This window comes from Lepisma saccharinum, chromosome 1, assembly GCF_977018435.1.
Source record: "Lepisma saccharinum chromosome 1, izLepSacc3.1, whole genome shotgun sequence".
Lineage (NCBI taxonomy): Eukaryota > Metazoa > Arthropoda > Insecta > Zygentoma > Lepismatidae > Lepisma > Lepisma saccharinum.
In genome coordinates, this window is record NC_139229.1 from 95,835,317 (window position 1) to 95,858,513 (window position 23,197).

The 23,197-nt window shown below is 37.9% G+C and overlaps 1 protein-coding gene across 1 annotated transcript in view; it reads right to left on the reverse strand.

Annotated features, from left to right (window-relative positions):
* LOC145998425 (NFX1-type zinc finger-containing protein 1-like) overlaps positions 1 to 23,197 on the reverse strand; it is a 44,059-nt gene that overhangs the window by 15,159 nt on the left and 5,703 nt on the right. The window contains exons 2-10 of the mRNA XM_083134834.1: positions 18,143 to 20,989; positions 16,431 to 16,514; positions 14,344 to 14,615; positions 12,641 to 12,784; positions 10,089 to 11,283; positions 8,744 to 8,909; positions 5,841 to 6,024; positions 4,748 to 4,974; positions 2,158 to 2,432 (exon numbers count right to left, since the gene is read on the reverse strand). Of these exons, the coding sequence (XP_082990960.1) occupies positions 2,158 to 2,432; positions 4,748 to 4,974; positions 5,841 to 6,024; positions 8,744 to 8,909; positions 10,089 to 11,283; positions 12,641 to 12,784; positions 14,344 to 14,615; positions 16,431 to 16,514; positions 18,143 to 20,939 (5,344 nt within the window). The 5' untranslated portion in view covers positions 20,940 to 20,989. The remainder of the gene's footprint in view (positions 1 to 2,157; positions 2,433 to 4,747; positions 4,975 to 5,840; positions 6,025 to 8,743; positions 8,910 to 10,088; positions 11,284 to 12,640; positions 12,785 to 14,343; positions 14,616 to 16,430; positions 16,515 to 18,142; positions 20,990 to 23,197) is intronic.

A 23,197-nucleotide genomic window follows, 5' to 3' on the forward strand; every position in this document is an offset into this window, starting at 1 on the left:
CCTTGGTATGAAATAACTCTCAGGATACTATTTATATTCTAATAACATAGAAGAATAAACTCTAGTACACAATCCAACACCTGATATCTGGAATCACATTGCGATGTTTCTTCTTGTGTTACGCATGCTATTTATTTATTTTATTAATTTTATTTTTCTTTCCAAATTAATGCCATTTCGTGACTGCAAATCACTCCATAAATTCACATACCGCCCTTGGGAACCTGTTTCTTGGGTCGTTTTCCACATTACGTGTTCAAGGCTCTGTACTGAAGTGTTGGTGGATTAGGGCAATGACTGCTACCCAGTCATTATATATATATATAATGGATAAAAGCAAGGAGGGCCAAAAGGGCTAAGTAAAAATCAAATAAGGTAAAAGGAAACACTCACCGGACAGTAGGAAAATTCAAAATTTTCGCTAATTTATAGCATCATCGGTGTGAGAAGAAACAGAAGACGGAACCGGAAGTTGGGGTCCTGCAGAGTTGCCAGGTCCCCATTGAAGAAGAAGCGGTGCGTAGAACGAAAAAAACACTGTTTCGTCATTAGGCTCGTCGTAAACTGTGAGTGTGTAGGATGAGTTGGGAGGGAGGGCGGGAGGGTGGGTGAGGGTTGGGCATTACTGGGTGGCCTTGTTCAAGCCAGGTGGAGTGGTTGCACTCATGGCCGATATATAGGCCCTCTCCCATCTTTTGCGAACAGAGGTGTTGGCTGGTTGGGGTAGGAGGTGGATGATCGCTACCCGGAAGCAGTCGTTGAAACTGATGTTGTGGTGGTTGGTGTGGACGGCGATAGTGAAGTCCAGGTTGTGGGTGGAGGAGCGGTGGTTATTGATGCGGAGGTTGAGGGCCGTTGATGTTTCCCCCAGGTAAAAATCACCACAGATGTTGCAGGTGAGGATGTAGATAAGGTTTGAGGCATGGCAGGTCCCTTTGGGATGGAGGGTAAATTTGCCAGTGGCCGTGTGCACCTGGAGGGTGTGAGAAGTGATGAGGATGGGGCAGGTCTTGCACCTGGGTCGGTTGCATTTATGGGCAGGGGGGTGTTGGATGTGTGGTGAAGGAGTGTTGTGGACCAGGATGTTTTGGTGGTTAGGGGGGAGTTTGAAAACCACCCTGGGTTTGTCGGGAAATATGTTTTTGGTTTCGGGATCACTGTGGAGGATTGGGAGAAGAGAGTGCAGTGTGTGCCTGATTTTGTTGAGGTGGGGATGATATTGGGTGATGAGTGCAGGTGGGTTGGTGGCAGCAGGTTTCTTGGTGGTAGTGGTATGTGAGGCAGCTCGTGATATTTGCTTGGTGACCAGGATGGAGGGATATCCACGGTTAACCAGGGCCTGGTGTAGGCGGAGGTTATAATTCTGGCGGGAGGTGGGTGAAGTGTTCAGGCGCTGTCCCCTGAGGGCCAGAGAGAATGGAATTGCTTTTTTGGTGTGGAACGGGTGGGAGCTGGAGAAGTGTAGGTATTGCATGTGGTTGGTGGGTTTTATGTGGATGGAGGTAGTCAGGTGTCCTCCCTCGATGTGCATGTCCACATCCAGGAAGGTGATCTGGTTGGGGGAGTGTGTCCATGTGAATTTTAGGGAACGGAAGTGGTTAAGTTGGTCCAGGAAGGCTGACAAGGATGGTTCTCCATGTGTCCAGAGCATGAAGATGTCGTCGATGAAGCGGAGCCAGAGGAGGGGTTGGAGGGGTTGGGTAGCCAAAAACTCTTGCTCAATTTGGCCCATGAAGAGGTTTGCATAGGATGGGGCCATTCTGGTACCCATGGCTGTACCTCGGATCTGTAGGAAATTTTGGTTTTCAAAGGTGAAGTTGTTACAAGTGAGGACAAGGTGGGCTAGGTGGGTCAGGGGACCTTCTTCAATGGGGACCTGGCAACTCTACAGGACCCCAACTTCCGGTTCCGTCTTCTGTTTCTTCTCACACCGATGATGCTATAAATTAGCGAAAATTTTGAATTTTCCTACTGTCCGGTGAGTGTTTCCTTTTACCTTATTTCATTTATATATATATATATATAGAGAGAGAGATAGAGATAGAGAGAGAGAGAGAGAGAGAGAGAGAGAGAGAGAGAGAGAGAGAGAGAGAGAGCAAGCAAGACTAAGAGAAAGCAGGAGCACAGAGAGATCAAGAACAAGAGAGGATACGTTACCTCCACCATTTTGCATATCTGCTATCATGCTCTCCAGTATTTCTTGTTTCCTCAAATTTTCATCTGCACTTCCAAGGATTTTCCTCTTAATTTGATGAAAATCAGCATACAAACTTTTTATTATGTTTCCAAATCGGAAATTTCTTGTGATGGTGGTCTTGCATCTAGGGCAAGTTTTCATATTTATTTCCATATCTCCTTCTTCAGTCCTGTTTAGCCACATTTCCAGTCCTTCTGCTTCAATTGTGTGTCCACAATCTTCCAGATAAACAAACCTTAAAAAGAAATAAAGTTGTACTCAATTTTTAAAGAGTGAAGATGCATCACATGAATCTGTATGCTTATCAGTATTGGCTGCTGTGTGTTTTACAGTGTGTAGTACAGGGCAGTGGCATATTCTCCCATGTTACCTGGTATACTGCCAGTGCCAACTTTTTGTATTACGTAGAAATTTCCAGAAAATTTGAAGTTGTTGGACTTCTGATTTGGTTTTACTTGAATGCCTGCATTGGTGTTTTATTTCCATTATATCTAACTTATATATAATAAATACAGAACGTCTCAAAAAGATGGGAAATTTTGAAACTGATGCATAGGGAAGACAGAAAATCGTTGCAAGAGATTTCATCATGTACACGAATAGTGCTGAGGATGCCATTACATACATCACATGCTGCTGAAGAGATGGTTAAGTTTATGTCTTGAAGATGATGTACAATAGATGACGACCATTTCTGCGCAAACATCCCTGCAGTCATTGAGGGACATCCTGCAAAGCTTGATGTAACATGTCCACAGGAATCTGGGCAATTTCCTCACGGATCTTATCGACTCAACCTGCTACAACTGAATAACCGCCCACATTCCTGTGGACATGTTCCATCAAGCTGTGCAGGATGTCCCTAAACAACTGCAGAGATGTTTACTTAGAAAAAAACGTCATCTACTGGACGTAATCTTCCAGACATAAACCTACTGATTTCTTCAGCGGTATGTAATTTATGTAATCACATCCTCAGCACTATTCATGTCCATGATTAAACCTCTTGTAACTATACATTCTCTTCTCTATACCTGTTTCAAAATTTCCCATCACCTTACATACAATAAAAAAGAATTGTTGCGGTAAACCAGGTCAAATTTTCAGAATTTTTAGAATATGCCACTGGTACAGAGTATCTTCAATTTGATTGAAAACTAAATTTCTCGAGTTTACCAGAACAAGAACAAAAATTTTCTAAATCAAACCATTAGAGCAATTAGTGTACATGAACATGTCTGAAAGGAGGTCACAATATTCTAACTAAACACTTACACTTAGAATTCCACTTAACAAGTTTTAGAACATTAACTTCACATGCAGAAGCAATTATGTCAATGCAATACTACAATGTATTGACTAATGATTAACAAAGGTTTTTCTTCTAAAATTTTGTAATGATACGATGCAAATAATACATACAGTAGAACCCGACTTTTTACGTTCCCAGATTTTACATTTTCCTGCATTATACATTCAATCTTGATGGTTCCAACATAGCAAAATGTTATGAAATTTTCCACGATTTTACATTTTTCTGCATTTTAATTTTTTCCAGCTTGGTTCTGATGTTGGGCGATATATCATCCAGCTCGCGATATTGAAAAAAATATTGTCCAATATCAAATAGACAATATATCATCACAATATTTTGGCAATATATATCATGTTGGCAACATATCATCACAATATTTGGCAATATATATCATGTTGGTGATATATTGTCATGATATTTGGCATTATACAGGGCGAGTGAAAAGTCGCCAGACTGAAAGTTTAAAAAATCATCTTCAAAGTTTGGTTCCGTTCCGTAGGACCAAATGCGCACGGCTTGTTTTGACAACTCTTGGGAAGGGGAGGAGCCTATTTTGAAAGCGAGGCTGCCATTGTAACTGCAGCAGTGGCTGTTTGTTGACCGCACAGTTCAAGATGGTTTTTAATTGCGAGAAGCATGTTGCTTTGTGGGAGGCTTATTTTGAGCTGAAGACCTATACTTTGTGTGCGGAAAAGTGGAGAAGACTGTATCCCGATGATCCTGTACAGGATTTCATTTTTTGCATTTGTTTTTTTTATTATCTTATCTTTTTTAATATAGCACTAAGATCTATGTTAATAATAGTAATAATAACAATAACAATATAGCAAATTTCAGGAACAAGACATATTATTGAATACAGGAAGATACATCCTACATTTCAATGTGTTGAATTTATAAATAAATAGCTATGAACAAAAAAAAATTTCAGTTGAGTCTGGCGGATTTTTGCTTACCCTGCATATTGTGGACACGATATATTGCTGACATCATGATACAGAAAAATATTGTATCGTATTGTGTGTGATATTTTCTTGATGATATATCATGATATCAAATTTCCGATATCGTCCATCACTACTTGGTTCTCTGAAAAACATAAAATCGATGTTCCACTGTAGTAACATTTAGTAATACATTACCCCAGATAAATACCAACAGTAAGAAAGCTGTAATTAAGTGCAATTAAAAGATGTATTCAATGCACAAAATTTAAAGCAGCAATGCAAACTCACCTAGAGTCTTCTTCACCTTCATTACCAAGCAGAAAAAATTCCTCAGTGAGCTCAATTTTATCGCATATTCTGCAGAGAGGAGGGCAAGGCTCTCCACAAAAGCCAATGCAAGGGTGGGGGCAGCCCTTCAGCTTCTTCTTGCAAGGCTTATTACAAGGTGGCCTGTTGCACATTTCTGAACAAAGACTGGTGCATTCATAGTGTGCACATTTCCACTGACATTTTTCCTACAAAAATAATTTGTTTTATCAAGATTAACATAATTAATAGTCACACAACAAAGATTTAATTGCTGATTTAACATTCATATTTTTAGTTAACAGGTGGCATTCAACATTCAAGCGATAAGATATTGCCGGCCCTCATGGCATAGTGGTAAGCACATTGTGCTATGATGCAAGGGGTCCCGGGTTTGAATCCTGGCATGGGCATGGATGTTTGAGAGTGTCCATTCATCAATTTCATCATATCATCCCTCATCTCCATCTTCGCAAATTAGCCGACAAGAAGCGAAGTAAAATAAAGCAAATCAAGGAATACATAATAAAATAAATACATATTGTTTACTATGCCCTTTCTCAAATTTTGTTGACTGTACTATTACAGGTAAATTCCTAAAATCTTGAACGCAACGTGCGATTGGTGGTCTAGACAATGTTCATTGAGACTTTTTGCAATAACTCAACACAATCAGAAGGATCTCCACTAGTATATCTTGGGTTCATATCATTCATCAAACTACTTAACAAAAAACAACAGGCATACCAAGACATTTCTTCTGAACCAACTTCAATAAACTTAAATTCAGCCATTAAAAATTATCAAACACATGTATTGTTTTTTTACACAAAATTAAGCTAGAATTATTGTTTACACTACATGTAATGTAGATGTGTTGACTGGAGTAAAAGTACAGTCATTCCATAGCGAGTGAGGAGTATTCTCTCACAAACTTTTTCACTGTACTAAATTCACATCTACAGTAATAAAAACAAAAGACTTGCTGTGTAATTAGCAATTAGTAATTAACAATTTCTAGTTATAGAGTAAGGTAAATTGAAAATAAATGCATACAATTAAGAACAGAGCTTACTTTGCATTCCACACACTGTTGACCGCATCTCTTAGGACATCGACTAGTCTTGTACTCATGTACACAAGGAGATGGCTGCTTACAATTGCCTCGTTTGCACTTGTATGACCTCAGAACATGTTTACATCTATATTCACAGTTTTTGTTGCACGGTGGACAAATTTTTCCACAAGGTATATTACAACTGCAGAAAAAAAAGGAAAATAAAAATTTGTCAGACACTAAGAACTAACATTATAACTTATGTGCACAGGTATGTTAAGTTACACATACACAGTAAGAATTAGATGATTAAACAACAAAAATAAAAAGTTCAGTATATTAAAATATCAGCAAATTTGCCATCCTGCACCATGGCCATGTGGACTAAGGTGTCAAGCTTTGGATCCCGGCTACGGGATGCACGAAGATTCGAGGAGTCTCCCGAGGAAAGCACTACAACTTTTCTCCTCATATTTCAGCCAGTGTATGGAACCAGTGGCCACCTACCATCATGAGGAAATTGGGAAGCTATGAATGAGTAGTGTAATGGTCAAGGAAACCTACAAGAAGTGGCGGTTAGTCGTGATTGATCACATGTCACTCCCTGACTGGTTGGATGATCCCCCCCCCCCTCTGTTGAGGCATGTGGGAGTGAGACTAGCAGTCAGTCCTGGCCCTCATGGGTTGTTGCACCACGGGTTATGTTACATCAGCAAATTTGCCAGAAATTTGACAATGCATTAGGAATGAACCAATAACAAAATTCACCACTACTGATATTTTTGTAAAAGTAAAGTAAAGTGTTCCCCTGTGCTTTACACCATGCCATGAAGGCATATAGGTGGTTTGGAGTTAGGGCCCCACACTTTCTTGATATGATCAGCACCATGCCCCTGGCCACCTTTACCCCCAAGTTTCCTCCAGGTACCCACTTTATACGATGTTGAGTGGGTGCCAGAGCCAATTTAATAGGTGGAAAAAATCCTGGTCCTCCCTCACTGGGGCTCGAACCCAAGTCTCTCACATTGTAGTCAGATGCCCTAACCACTGAGCTACCGCTGTTCTCCCATAAATATACAAGAAAAAATTATCTCCTGTTAATCTCAAATTATGAGGGTCACTATTTATATTTTGAGCCTTGGCAACACTGATTGAAGTTAGGCGCGATTTGACGTTTGCATGGAATCGTCTGGCATTATTGACCATAACGTACTTCAAATGTTTTGTCAATAGCTTCATTTGTGTTGTTTATGTTGCCTTGGAGATTGCGCGACAACAACAAAATGGAATCAACTCCTGAACATTTTCGTGCGATGATTTTTTACTATTTTTGACGTGGATTATCAAGACAAGAGTGCATCGATCAACTTGCTTCCACATTTGGTGATGAAGCCCCTTCCTTTGCCACTTTGAAACGCTGGTATAACGAATTTAATCATGGCCGCCATTCGCTCACCGACGAGATTCACGAAGGTCGTCCAAAATCAGTTGTTGTTCAAGAAAACATTGATGCTGTGCAAAACCTAATACTGCAAGATCGTCATGTGACAAACTGTGAGATTGACGCAACCATAGGCATTAGTTCCACCAGCATATATAAAATATTACATGATCATTTAGCTGTGAGAAAGGTATGTTCTCGTTGGATCCCACACAATTTGCCAAAAACTCAAAAAGACGCTCGCGTCAATTGGTGCAAACAAATTCTCAATAAATACAATCGTGGTGCTTCAAAAGACGTATATAAGATTGTAACAGGTGACGAATCATGGATATATGCATATGAGCCGGAACGTAAACAGCAGTCGAATGGTCATATGGCAACTGTGCCTTTAGAGGAACGTAGAACGGTCAACTCTGAATGGTACACAACAATTCATTTGCCAGAGGTCTTCGGTCAAATACAGAAATCAAAAAAACGCCGTCGGATCATTCTTCATCAAGACAATGCCAGCTGTCACACATCTCGTCTAACAACCGACTTTATGAACAGTCAAAAAATCGAATTGATGGGTCATCTGCCATACAGTCCTGATTTGGCACCCAATGACTTCTTCTTGTTCCCGAATGTCAAGAATAAATTGCGTGGACAATGATTTTTGTCGGCGGAAGACGCCGTTGATGCGTTCAAAAACCATATTATGGAGGTGTCTCAAGAAGATTGGAAAAACTGCTTTGACAAATGGTTCGAACGAATGCAAAAGTGTATTGACCATAAAGGAGAATACTTCGAAAAACAATAAAGCAGTTTTCAATGCCAAATTCCTGTTTTTTCATTGTTAGGCTCAAAATATAAATAGTGACCCTTGTATAATTTGAAGCAGGTAAGGGGATGTGTACTCAAAATATCTAAGCTGCAGAGGGAAGGGAGCATCTCCCACATCCTGCCTATTTTGAGCACTGGCTTCTCCACTTTAATCTTCACATATGATAAAATAAATGAAGGAATAAATAGAATTAAATATTTTATCCATGATTTGAACCTTAGTCCTTGACTTTGTTCTGTGTTATATTCTGATCGCTCGAACCCGGTGATGGGCCTCCCTGATAGTGCAGTGGTAACGTTGTTGCCTTGTAATCAATGGGTCCTGTGTTCAAAACCCGGTGGAGGCACATGGTGGTCAGATCCCACTTTAAACAGTAGGCCCAGTCCCAATTAGCCCATCTGTACATAAAGTGAACTTGAAACAAAAATTCAAGCACAAATTCTATCATGGAGACCAGCAAAGTACAGTATGCCATTACTGGTTGATTGTCACCATTAATTTATTTCAAAATCTATGAAGTGTATATGAAATATAAATAATATGAATCTCACAAATTATTCAAAAAGAAAAATACTCAAATACGTTCACTACGTTGGTTTCAAAATATTCTCTCCTACAGAACGTAGTTCATTGTACTTTTTGCGGATTACTTACGTGTGACCACAAATTAAGACTCTCCCACACTTTTCCTTGCATGGTTGATGGATTCGCCCCTGCAAACACTCCCCGCAAGTCCCTTGGCATCGATGTCCACACAGAAGGAAGTTTTGACAAGGTTCTTTGCAATGAGCCAACAACATTTCGGAATCTGGCTGAAGAGCTACAAGAAAAGATCAAATTACATGTTAGAATATGTAAAAATACATAATGTAAAGTTCACCACGCTCATTGCTCAGGCATGGACACCTACACCTATAAATGGAGGGGGGCAGAGTCTCCTCTGGAAAATGAATGTAAACCAAAAATTACATATTTCACTAATACAATTTCATTTCGGTCACAGTAATATGTATTAATTATTGCAAGGATGTTGCAGGAACATGGCAACTTCAAACTGAAGCAGTGTTTTTTGAGGAGACACATTATTATGGGGGAAAATGTCCCTGATTTGCCCCTTTCCCCGGAAAACAATACCTAGTTTGCCTCTCCATGGAAAAAATCCTGTGGACATCCATGCATGTAAGACATAGGAGGATGTGAAGGCAGAGACGCACACACTCCCAATCTCAGGCATTTTTAACGGTGATGTGATCAGCAAAATATTTTCACTGCAATCCCCCCTTAGAATGCACTACATAATATCCACTTTTAAAAATACTGGTTCCCTCAAAAAAATAATAATAATAATAAAAAATGGCGTGTCCACTAATGTTCTTCTGTACATTTTATGAATTTTCTCTTATAACTTATGATCTGACATCACCCTGCGATGCAAGGCAAAACTTAACTGTACTGAGACTTTTACCCAATCAGAGGTTCTGCAAAGCATTATCCTCAATGGCCTAAGCAAAACACCAATGGTGTGACCAGTAAGTTGAATTCTGTGACTGACTCCTCTGTGTGAGTTGCCTTTCTGTGGCTAAGAAATGGCTCCCTGTTCCTAAAAATTCTGCTCGTTTATATAATGTTTTTTAACAAGCTAAAACAGAAGCACAAACAGCTGTTTCATTAATCCTAAAATTATCACTAACTAAAATATATTTTTGTAGTGAATGGGATTTACATTTACTTGAACTACTCATCCTCAAAAGTGAATCTGCACTCAGAACATCAGTAGTATTATGAATATATATATATATATATATATATATATATATATATATATATAATTAACAATAACAATAGATAATACTAATAATTAAGAACTTAAAATTTGAAATACATATTTCTTTCAATTTTGAATATTCATGTCATTTCACACAGATTAAAAATAAAAGTTAATTTTAGAGACATGAATCTGAAAATTTTGTTTACAAAACAAGCAACAATTACAACTTACCTTGGTTCTTTGCTTCGTAACAGAAAATTTTGACAGTATGCCCACAAGCAGCGAGAACTGGACTCTGTACTAACTCTCTGCATTTTTCAGTGCACTGATCCTTGCACAATGACTTGCACTTATGCCCACATGGTAACAGCTTTTTACACTTGTTCTTGCATCGGTCCTGAGTTGCTTGCTCCGAACACTCCAGCTTCACACTGTGACCACAGCTTTCTATAACTTTCTTCATTGCTACGTGGCAAGTGACCTCCTCGGGACTTGTACTGCACTTGACTTTAGCAGGGTGACCACAAGGCAGAATTTTCTCTACCTCATAGAAGCACTTAGAACAAGTCACCCAGCACCGATGTTTGCAAATGTGATTCTGACTGCAGTCTTGATTCTTCTGTGTACAGGGGCTCCGACATTTATATTCCAAATGATCTGGGTCACTTAAAACATGGCACTTTTTCTTGCAACTGTGTCCACATGGGACTCTGAACTCGCATGGAACTGGACATTTAAAGTTTTCTAGATCAGCACTGCACTCCATCAGAACCTTGTGCTGACAGTGCGGAATCACTTTCTCGACCTCTACAAGACACCTGTAAGCGTTGGGATCAACGTGGCACAAGAGTGTCTTCTTATGCTTGCAAGGGAGAACCCTATCGACAGGTACCATGCATTTTCCACAGTCTTCATAACAACGTTTCTTACACTTGTGTTTCAGTTCACATTTCCTTTCGCATCTCTCTCGGCACACATAATTTTCATGGTTTGCATTTAGAACGTGACACACCCATCTGCACCTGTGGCCGCATGGTAACTCAACTTTGCAAATTTCCAGGCAACCCCCTTCAGGAGAGTTGCTGGCAAAATCTTCAGCATTTGCAACTTTCGTGCACACCGAAGGGTGATTCTGGCAGGTCAAAGTCAAGTGAGGCCCTATGGCATTTTGGGATTCCAGTGTTGCATTTACATTTGACCATAATTCGCTTCCATTCACCAGGATTTTCATGTTGCCCATCATGTAGAATCCTTTTCTTGCTCGGGAGAGTGCAACGCAAACTCTATTGTCTGCTTTCAGAAATCCAATTTTGCCCTCGTTGTTACTTCTTACTAAAGACAAAAGAATAATGTCGTTCTCCTCCCCTTGAAAGTTGTCCAGAACTGTAACGCGAACTTGAGCAAGCAGGCTATGGTTTCTTCGAAGCTGTAATCCAAGAATACATGGTCTAAAATTCAATTTTAAAAAACAAGGCCTAAAAATAACAAAACATACACGGGTGGCTCAGTAAATAAATCACCCTGACCTACTGACAGAAGTATTACCCTGTCCATTTTTAGCACTCCTTTTCTACATAGCTACCATGCAGACTTATGCATTTTCTCCAACTCTGTGGCAGAGTGGTTAGCACAGCATGCTATGATGCCAGGGGTACTGGATTCCGTGACATATTCTCCATGTTACTGCACTTATCACTGGTGAACCACATTTTTTCATATATTTTTATACAGTTAGCTTTAATATAAGGGTAATTGCTTATCTATTACGACTATTAATTTACCAGAATTTAGGTAAATTGTTTAAAGTTCTTAAAGACTGGTTTATGTACGTCACTGATCGTTCTCCATTGTACCATTCTGATGACAGAAGTGGGTGATGGAGAATGAAAATATCAAAATTGCTGGAGAATTTAAAGTTATTCGTCTTTTGTTTTATTTTTACTTACATGTCTGTCTGCATTAGTGCTTTATTTGTACTGTATATAATTGATTTAGATGGGGTGAAAAATATATATATATACACAATAAATAAAGAATTGTGGTAAATGAGGTCAAATTTTCAGAATATGCCACTACCTGGGTTCGAATCCTGGCCTGGGCATCTATGTGTCCCTTCATATCATCACTCATGCTCATCTTCGCAATTAGTCAAAAGTGGTAGAAAAGTAAAGTAAAATAACAGATCAATCCATCTGTGGATGAGACAATGAACGTTGCTTTTTTTAAAAAAAAATCTACAAGAAAATGGTTTCTTGAACCATTACACTATTATGGAAATGAGTGACTCGTCAGGAAGTGGTTGCCCTGAAGAAATAATTTGAGAGAAGTCTGTAAGAACATTGATGGTGCAAAATGAGGCGAGTACATTGGAAGGGGTGGAGTATTTCATAGCCACAATTGGCCACTTACTGTTTTTAGCAACATCTGACATGAATCATAAATGACATGGGAAGCAGAGAGGACCTTGAACTGGAATATTCAATTTCTCCAGAATTACAGAAAATCGATGTTCAAGAATTTTGTATAAAGGGAACTCGTTAAAGATTAAAGTGATTAGATTACTGATATATGAAAGAATGATAAATTTCAATACATTGGTTAAAATCTTTTTTACATATCACATGGCACCAAGAAATATCACGTGGCAACAAGAAGGTTGGATGCAAAGGCAATTTGTACTTTTTCAAAACACACACATTCATGCAAGGCACCACAAACTACATGCAACTACAAATATCCATTAAGACATGGTGGTGTCCAAAGGCAGGATGATTCACACTCACCTTTTTAAATAAAAACATCTGGCCAGAATATGCAGTAAGTATCGTAATTCTTGATGGTTCATATCCTTGTAAAACAAGATGTTTGCACAAAGCAATCAGGAATTCTGCTTCATGTCTGTTCAGGTGGCTTTGAGAATCAGACATCTGTAATGTAAAAAGTACAAAACATAATAGCAAATTTATATGAGCCTACAAATGTCACAATTTTTTTTGTTAGTTGATCTTTATTAGACACATATGTAAGATTAAAACTTGAATGAATATAGCAAAGTGATGAGCCAAAAGTGGTCGAAAAGCAACCTAAAATAACCCAATTCAAGCAATCAATCAGGAAAAATACTCCCACAGATTCTGAATTCGCACACATCTCAGCTCCAAGCACAGAATATATGCTACATTACATTCAAGTGTAAGTAAAACACAGCTAGCAAAGTGCCAACATGGAAGCAGTGTCTCCATCCCATGGCGACTATGGCAAGTTAAATACTTGGGAGATTCTGAAGAGTGACATCTTATGGCAGAAATGCACTAACTCAACAGTGAAAGAAGCAGGTCGGTTGTTCGTCATACACAGGTCAGGCACGTAGCCAGGGGGAGGGCTAAGGGGGCTGGAGACCCCCTGAAATCCTACAAATATCTAATTTAAGTAGTGTTTAGTGATAATTAATTTTACTTCCTTGGCAGGATTAAACATTCAATAGAAGAAAGTTTAGTGTATAATAGAGGAACCAGATTATATTTCTACCAGTTCATCCAAAAAATAAATGAATCCACAGCTCTCAAAATGTATAGTTTTCTTTGTGAGAGGTCGCACAATATAAACTTTATGAGTAAAATTTATCCCTAACTTTTAAAGCCTTTTTTTGAATGGAATGTGTAGAAGTTAATAACAAAATACAATAACTATGAATTTCAGTACACTAACTGTACAAAATGTAAGAAAAATAATGGACAACACTAGTGTTGAATACTCACTCATATGGTGGATCGAGTAGCAAAGTCTCTCCAATTATATAATAATAATAAAATTTGGATTAAAATTGCTTTATTTTTAATAGCTTGTAATAGTTATTATTGTAAAATGATAATTATAACCGTGTTAATAATTATTATTGTCATTATTATTTCTACCAATCAAGTTTTATGAATGGCCTGTTCCCTTCTGCAAATATTTCTGGCGATGCCTGTGCTGATAAGAGATGAGCCCCCCCACCCTCCCCCCAAAATAAAATCCTTGCTACGGGCCTGACACACGGAATTTTAACTAGAGAATGATAAGGACGGATATATCCACTGAACCCACTACAGATAACAAGTAGGCATGACAAATATATCCGTCATACTCACTTAAAGGGTTAAACATCAAAGAAATGGAGACCAATGTTCTGTACCATCTTAACTTGTCTTTGAGCAACCTTAACAAAAGGATGACAAAACGCCATTTTGTCCCTTAAACATTTTAGGTACTAGTAATCAAAAAAAGTGCCAACAATTGAGACAGGCAATTTTAGGCACAAAAGAAATGTACCAAAAACCCTATAGTCTGTTCACAGAACAAAATGAGAATTTAGGTCAAAACCACGGCTCAACTTATTTTGAGGGTCAAATTGATACTTTCGGATACTGATACTCCATAACAGCATAAACCCAGTCCTATATATTCCTTATAATCTCTTACATAACAAAATAACTGTTGAACTTACATCATCTTCTGGGTACTCGTGATTAATAAAGAATACGTTCTTGGTGATACCAAGAATATCTTCAAAAGTCTGAACTGACTCGTGGTTCTTCAGATTTGGGTAAATTGCTGGAACAATAAGTTCTGCAATCTGTGGTCTCATTCTATGCTGGACATTCAACTGGTTATAGGTCATGCCATTTTTAATCATCCTTTCAAACAAAGATATGTCAAAATTGAAATCCTTTGCCAACTTGTAGACTGCAGTAGAAGGTCTAAGTTGCTGATGATCCCCTTTAAAAAAAAAAAAGTTTCAAAGTCAGTTACTGCAATAATCAAAATACCAATTTAAAAAGTTAAAAATCTGAATGACTGCATAAGATTTTGTGGTATATGCATAAGTAAAACTAATAATTTGAGCCGAGCTGATACTGATGCCAATGTATCGATATTGGCCAAAACCAATGGTATCAGTATCAGCAGGATGGCCACTGAAGGACAATGATAAAATTCAAGTATAATTCCCGGTTTTCAAGGCAAACTTTCCAAAAATTTTATGTTACAAGCAGATGTTTTCTCTATTTCAACCTTACATATTATGCCTCTCACCACACACACACAAATACATGTATATTAATAACGTAAAGGGTCTGTGTGATTCAAATGTATCAAAAAATTCTAATTCATTTCAATGAAATGGTATAAATGTTTAAGATATTAAATTAAGTTGCAGAGTTTATATTTACCATTTCACATACTCAGAATCAAAACATATAGAATAAAAACAAGTCACAAATGTTACGGAAAATAGTAATCTACAAAAACTTTGTAATTGTATACAAATTTCAAGTTAAAATTTACCTTATCAAGAACTTCAAGATATCTTCAGTCTGTTAGATATTGTTCTGCAAAGGACATTAACAAAGTAAATGGATTGAGAGAATTCTGTTTTATTTTCCATGCAGTTCTGGTTTCCTTCCTAAATAAACGTAAAAGTTAAACTGTGAAAACTTGCCTTAAGGCATTTACAAATATGTATAAATTCAATGGGATTTATGAAGTTGCAACTTTAGTAAGTAGCCGCGGTAGCTCAGTCGTTAGGGCATCTGACTACCATGCGAGAGACCCGGGTTCAATCCCTGGCGGGGGAGAACTGTCCACCTGTTTAAGCAGCTCCGGCCCCCACCCAGCGACGTATAAAGTGGGTACCTGGAGGATATGGGGGGGGGAGGGTAAAGACGGCCAGGGGCATGGTGCTGATCGTGCTTTCAGTCGTTCAAGAAAGTGTGGGGCCCTAACCCCACACCCCCTTTAAGCCTTCGTGGTGTGGTGCATAGCACAGGGGAGCACTTTACTTTCTTTTTACTTTGCAACTTTTCATCTCTACAGAGAAAAATTCATGCAGAATTCATGCATAATTCCTGGAGCCCATAATTCAATGAATTTCTGGTGAGTAGCAATCCTGATCAGAAACTATTGGCTGGATTTTATTTACCGATACTTTTCTGCCATTTTGGTCTTTCATAGGGTCTACAAAAATGCCATGCTACCCTTATGTGGAGTCTAATTATCCAGGAAGTTACACGAAATTCAAAGTTTATAAGAAATTCTCATGCTAATCAGAAATTTCATGGCCTGGTCAAGTTTGGCCAAAAGGGAGTAGATACATTATTGCATGTATAGATACAACAATGCAAGTAGAGGGCAGTGAATAATAGCAACATATTACTTTCCCACATTTCACCATACAGCAGTGTTGGACATTTAAGGGAAATATCACACACACACAGATATAATGGATGGACTGGACTGACATGAAATTTTGTGACATTCAATAATCAATCTTCTACCAATTCGATATAATATTCCAAATAGTCATTGAATAAGCTGAATGGTTCATTGACCTATGTAATAAATGTACAGACTTATTGATTGAATTGTTGTTTTAAGTCCACTTTATGCACAATTAGGCTAATCGGGACTGGACCAACAGTTTAAAGTGGGATCTGAACTACTGTGCAATGGGCCTCCACTGGGTATCAAACCTGGGACTCCTTGATTACAAGGTGACATATAATCAGAGAGAGAATTACAACAAATATGCCTCACCTATTAAAATCAGATGCTGACAATGTGATGTTAATGAAGCAACAATGTGGGATTCAAGAACTTCAGCAGCTTCTTCAACAATTACTGAAAAATAGTAAGTATGACTATAAGAACAATGACAAACATAAGAACAATGACAAACATTCAAGTGATACACATTTCAAGTTATGAACAGATTACCACATAAAGGTTATCTAACCCATCTACCATAAAACATTCATCCATAACACATTCATTAAAAATTGACATACCATCAGTTGATTTACATTGAATTATAGTTCCTTGGATAAGTGGTTGAGGAGTGTTAAATGATACATTGAGTGAAGTGAGGAGTTGATTGTGCTTACGTTACATCATTTGTTGCAGTGTAAGTGTTGCTGTTTGTCTGGACAAGAAATTTCTGCTACAAATGTATACAAATTAAATTAGTTTTCTCATCCCTTGAAAGAAAATTAGAAATAAGGCATGTCTTGGGCGGCAGACTCCAACTTCGTACAAAGCTGTTGCATTCAATCAAGGAGACCCCTGACGTTGTAGCATGATGTGCTAACCACTCTGCCACGGGGGCCGGCTCCAGTCCTGTTGTGGAACCCAATAGAACTCATTAGAATTTATGGGTTGCTGAACCTTTAACAAGCCTGCATTTTAGTCCTCAGAGACAGATATTTGATATGTATTGATTTCAGTTACAGTAAGGGGCTGGACCCCATATAACCAGATGGGTTTCAAGTAGCCTAAGTGCTGACACCCTTCATTTTAATAAATCAAACTGATATTTTATTCATTATACACATCCCCACCACTTGCACTTTTGCACCCTTTTCCTAGACAAGCCTCAATGTTTTTCACATGTTTATTGTATTTTCGGGATTAAATTTATTCTTACAACCCTCCTTTAATCAGATTGAATGTTCACAGGTTAAATAACATTTTAACTTCAATGATCTTCTTATCAGTTCATAATATACCATATTCGCTGGCGTATAAGATGCAACATGAGGAAAAAGCTTTGTCACTGAATTTATAATTAATTTACAGTATTTCAAATATAAAGTAATATGTACATCTACTTTCAACAAACAACTTACCTAATCTAACTAGGAAAGAATACATTTTAATCTCCTTTGTCACATACCAAAGGAAGCAAGAAAGAAATTATCTGGACTCCGGACAGAGAAAATTTACAGAAATGAAGGTAATCAAAAACTGAGTATTTTCGTATAAGACACACCCTGTTTTTCAGACCTATTTTTAAAGGGGAAAAGTGCATCTTATACATCGGCAAATACAGTAACCACTACAAAACATCACTACACGAATAAAGCATGATCTCCCCTAGTTTTTCTGTTTGATAATGATATTAAGTTCTGTAGAAACTCATCAAATGATTCTTACAGGTGTTACACGTGAATGGATATTCTGCTAATAAGAGTAAAATCTATCTAACAACTTAATATCCTCATTATTCATTATCTCATACGTGGAACTGTGGATATTTTGAAGGAACATTCTGGTCAACAGATATGCTGTGGTTAGAATGGAATACTTGCACATTAACTTTTATGAATCTTAAAGGACTAAAAATTTTTACATCCATACAAAGTAGAATCAGCTAAACCCTACACAAAACAACGAATACTTCAGTCCAACCCTAGTAATAGAACAACTTAGAAATGACAGAAGTAATTGAAAGATTGTGAAGATGAACTTACCAATTTTTGGCTTTAGAGCTTGCAACAGTTTTTGGAGCTTGGCTGCACATGTAGTAGTCATGCCAAGAACTTGACACTCTTTCACAATGTTAAGGTCCTCTATTTGAAGCATTTCACCATACTTCTTCCACTCATTTTGGTATTCCTTTTCCAACTTCCTCATTTCCACAGGTAGTTTCTCCTTTAACTTCAGAATCCAATAATTGTAAAGTGTCCATCTTCGATAGTAAGAGCATCCCCACAAATCATTCTGTGCAGTCAGATTTCTCACAGCATTCTCATTAGCAGCAAAAGATTTGCTAAGCATATGCTTGAAGTATCGATGCTTATGTTGTAGCCTACACATTCTCTCCTCCAATATCAATTTGTGGCTGTCAGCAACATTGTTAGCACACATCTTGTGCAACACACTCTGAATTTCGCCTTGCATTTGCTTTATTTCACCAGACAAATCATCAAGAGTTAAATCAAATTCCACATGACAAAAGTTTGATCTTTTTTCATTCCTTGGGTCACTTGGAAACTCAAATAACGCATCTTCAACCATCCTGTTCATTTCAATTTCATCGCCATTGTAATACTGATTTTCACAACTGCAGCTTGGGTTTGTTTGCTCATGTTCCACATTAGATGAACTTCTAGAGACGTACCTTTGCCCACTTGAATCACTGTTTATCCTCACAAGCACAGTTGCAGGATCTAAATCAAAATTTTCATCTGTGTCCCATTCGGTATCATATAGCCATTCAACAAGAAAGCTTCTTCCATTATCCATGAGACAAATCTGATTATCATTATTAATTACCTCAAATTTACTTAGAATATTCAATGAAATGATTCCTGCATTATTATCAAGCTTCTCAATAATTGTTTTCATGCTAGCAAGCTTATCACTTTGATTCCTTAAGGTACATTTTAAAGCTCTCAAATCTGTGGAATAATTTCGCGCTCTATCTTGCTTTCTTTTTTCTTTCAAATTGTAATCATTTAACACAGGATTGCGAGACTGGCCTCCAATACGAACCAAGTCTTGCGTGAATTTTGTCAAACCTTCCAAAAATTGATCCAGTGCATGGTTGGTATAGCATACAACAAATATTGGTTGTTGTTCCGTCTTGGTCCTCCACAAAGAAACATTCTTCAGTATGACTTCACACACTTTTAGCCCAATAAAAGTTTTACCACTTCCCGGAGGACCCTGGATTACAACGAATTCCTCTGTGAGAGCAGCTACAAAAGCACAATACTGTGAATCGTCTAGTCGAAGCTGACGTGCATTTGGCCATTGAGCAGTATCCAGAGCAGGAACAATGTGATGACCTATCATATAACCAGATGGATTGTTTCTCAAGTATTTGGGAGGACTGATGTCACTCTGTATACGTATAATGTAACGTTCCATAGGAAAATTTGTGTCATCCATAGTCTGTAAAGCATTGAGCACATGCCTGTAAGGTTCAAAATACACATCAGATTCAACCATGGTAAATGTATCACATTCTGGCACTAGTTCATCTACCTTATACAGCTCAACCACAACTTCACCTTTCCTGAGGTCAAATGTATTTCTGTCAACAACCATACCAAAGAGTAATGTCTCGAAGTTATCCTGTGTGAAACATAACAGGGATCCGTACATAAGCCGCTTGGAGTATTCCCACTGAACATTCTTCAACTTCTGTTCGCGATCAAAGAGAACAGTGTAGACCAGTCTACCTTTGGAAATTTGAGACTCGAGAATCTTAATGTTTTTGTAAAACTTTATATTGTTTATTTTTCTTGATTTCCTCTTATCGCGTGTTAACTGTTCAATGAACTCGCAAATTCCCTCCCTTAAGGGTCCCACAAAATCTTCACGAAGCAAACGGAATTGGATATCTAAATATTGATCAACATTTGTGTAAGCACCATGAACAATGTTAGGTCTTATGAAGGCAGGCTTTGCTGAAAAAATGTCATCCTGTGATGGGAAAACATCGAGTTCTCTGAAGTTATCAGGTGGTTCTTGTGCTCCCATTATTTGCACCATCGAACTCTTTTTCTTTTGTTCTCTCTTCTCTTCTTTGAACAGCTTCATGCTTGAATGCAAACTTAAAAAATCTGCCTTTATCTGATCATCCACAGAGATGTGCTGAAATTGTTGTATTCCATCAGCTGATATTGTACAAGTAACAACAATGACCTCTAATCTGTCACAAGCTGTCTGTGGCAGACATGTTAACACTGTTCGACAGAACTTCAGTATGTCTGTTAGAAAATTATCAATGAGCTGTTTACAAGCATAATCTTGTCTCATGGACAGTGAGACAACAAAATCTTTCAAGTGATCTAGAAACTCAACACAACAGGCATGTGAGAGTATGGCAACTTTGCTTACTTCAAACTCCACCTCACAAACTTTTGCTAATAGTCTCATGATAAGAATTATCCAATCTGGTTTCAAGTTCATTTTCAGCAGCATCTGGAAATCTGCATTATTGCAAGTGAATGTAACGAGAATTTCTGAAGGATCTTCTTGGCTTAAGGCTTCCAAACGTCTATACCCAAATTTGCATCTTCCTCCTCGAACCTCTTGTAAACTGCTACCATTTTGATGTTCGTGTTTGAAACGCTTTGGTTCATTATCAAATCTACCACTTGGTTTTCTTTTCCTTGAATATCTTCTGTTATTATCGAAACTTGATCCTCTCTCACTGGTGAAGGATGGATCTCTTCTCACTCTGGGTCTCCTGCAGTCACTGTATCGTGTTTGGAATCCAGAGTCTTGCACTGAATTTTCTTCCTCGTGAAAATGCATGATTATCTTCTCAGTGTTTGCTATTTTCCACTTGGATGTGTTTTTAATTGCTGGAAAACGAATATTTAATCATTACATAATAACCGATAAAGTGTAAAGGTATTACTAGGGCTGAGCCAATACCATGGTACCTGAAAGCATCTGTTGGATGTTACTGATTGTTCACAGGGTCCGCAGATATGCCAGGCGACACTTTTGCAGAGGAGTCTAATTATGCTGGAAGTTGTGCAAAATTTCAAGTTTTCATTGATTTTGTACCAATATTATGCGAAAAAAAAAATCTGTATTTTGTGATTACACATCAGGTATTTCTTATATTGAGAAGTAACTTTTGAATATTTTAAAGCAAAAAACTGTCAAATTGATGCTTGTAATTGGAGTGGAATACTCACTCACTAATATTAAAAACTTTTAGTTGTTACAATTTTCAAGCACCAGTATCAGTTGAAAGTGGCATCGGCTTAGCCCTAGTTGTTACATGTAGAACATTATTGTCCCAAGTAACCAAAAGTGGTTGGCCCAATGTTAGGTCAACAGTACTGAAAATGGTTGGCCCACGGTTGGTCCAATGTAAAAACATACCGTTGGGCAATGGTAATCTTGGCTGTAGTTGCAACATTGGTCCAACATGTGGTTTTTACATTGGGCAAACATGTGGTTTTAACATTGGGCCAATGTATGCTTAAAATCTAAAACATAAAATTATGTTAGCCCAACGTACTGAAAACTAAAGAATAGATAGGTTTGTGTTCTGATACATACATAATTTATTGTGGGGCCAAATGTAAACAATAGTACAAATTATTTATGAAAATAAAAAAAATACATAGCACTTTCTCAGTCACATGGTATCGTTTTCAAGGCACCGTACCTTCAAGTGGTAGCACAAAAACCTTCTATAGTTTACTTAGTTTTCCATCGTTCATGAAATTTAGTCTGCACATAACATTGCTTAACCACTTTCACAATAATACCTGTAAGAATGTTCATGTGCTAGTACAGCTAAAGAGACAAACAATAAGCATACCAACACATCTTTCATCCAGGGCAGCTGACAAAATACTGGTGAGCGACTGCAAGTTAAAAATAGCTTCTACTTTCATTAAAAATATAATATATTTCCAGTATGTGCTGTGACTGAAATATTAAAAATGAACACTGTTACATGTCACTGATTTTACACACTAGAATTTACAGCATACTCCTGAAAGTTGTCTTAGCATGAAAAAGTTGTTTTTCAAACTGATTTTGACTCACTTCTCCATGGTTGGGCAAACATTGGCCCAACATAAGACCAACATCAATTTGCCAACCAACATAAAGCCAACCTTTCCAACGTAAAAACCGACGTTGGCCCACTGGTTGTGCTTACTTGGGGTATTAAACTATTCTGAAATTTAATCATACTTTAGTACAAAATCAACTTCCAGGTTCTAGTAGGATTTTGTCCAGGAACCACAAAATATATGGTAGAAATGGTGCACCCCTTTTCATTGCTTGTAATTGTATTCATCAGATCCTATAATTATGCCAATAAAATATTTATTAATTACAAGAAAAAACATATCCACTTTTTGTATTTTACATCCTGAAGAAGCACATGTTGTTTAATCAAATGTTTGTTTGTTAAGCTAGAAAAGTGCTCTCCATCAATCTCATTTTCGTTACCCCTTCCTTACATAAATGACTTTCACCTACAAGCCAAAAACAGAGACAACACTGTGATTCAGTTATAAGTATGCCATTTGTTTTCTTGTGGAAACCTGTCCTTGCTTCTTCAGGAATTTGTGATGGACCCCCAAGTCCCCCTCCTCTGTTGTCTATGAGTGTATGTCATATCTACAGACTGAAATGTAAAATGGAACCCCTGGATGGACATGCTGACAAACCTGCCTAAGCAATGCAGAGTGCAACCAATACATGTACATCACTGTTCATCATGGAAAAGGATAATCATATTCTGTGAAGTAGTAAGTTACAGTAATTAATAACATACAATCTAACATTATTTTATTAATGTGGTTTCGGGGTGTGAGCTGCCCACTTTCGAGGGTTACTGATTGATTTGGTGTTTTATGTCCACTTTAAGCACAGAAAGGCTAATTGGGACTGGACCTACAGTTTAAATTGGGATTGAATAACTATGTGCCTCCACCGGGTATCGAACCCCGGGACCCCTTGATTACAAGGTGACGACACTACCAATGCGCCATCTAGGAGGCCCTGCGAGGGTTACTGACTCGTGACATTATGGTAAG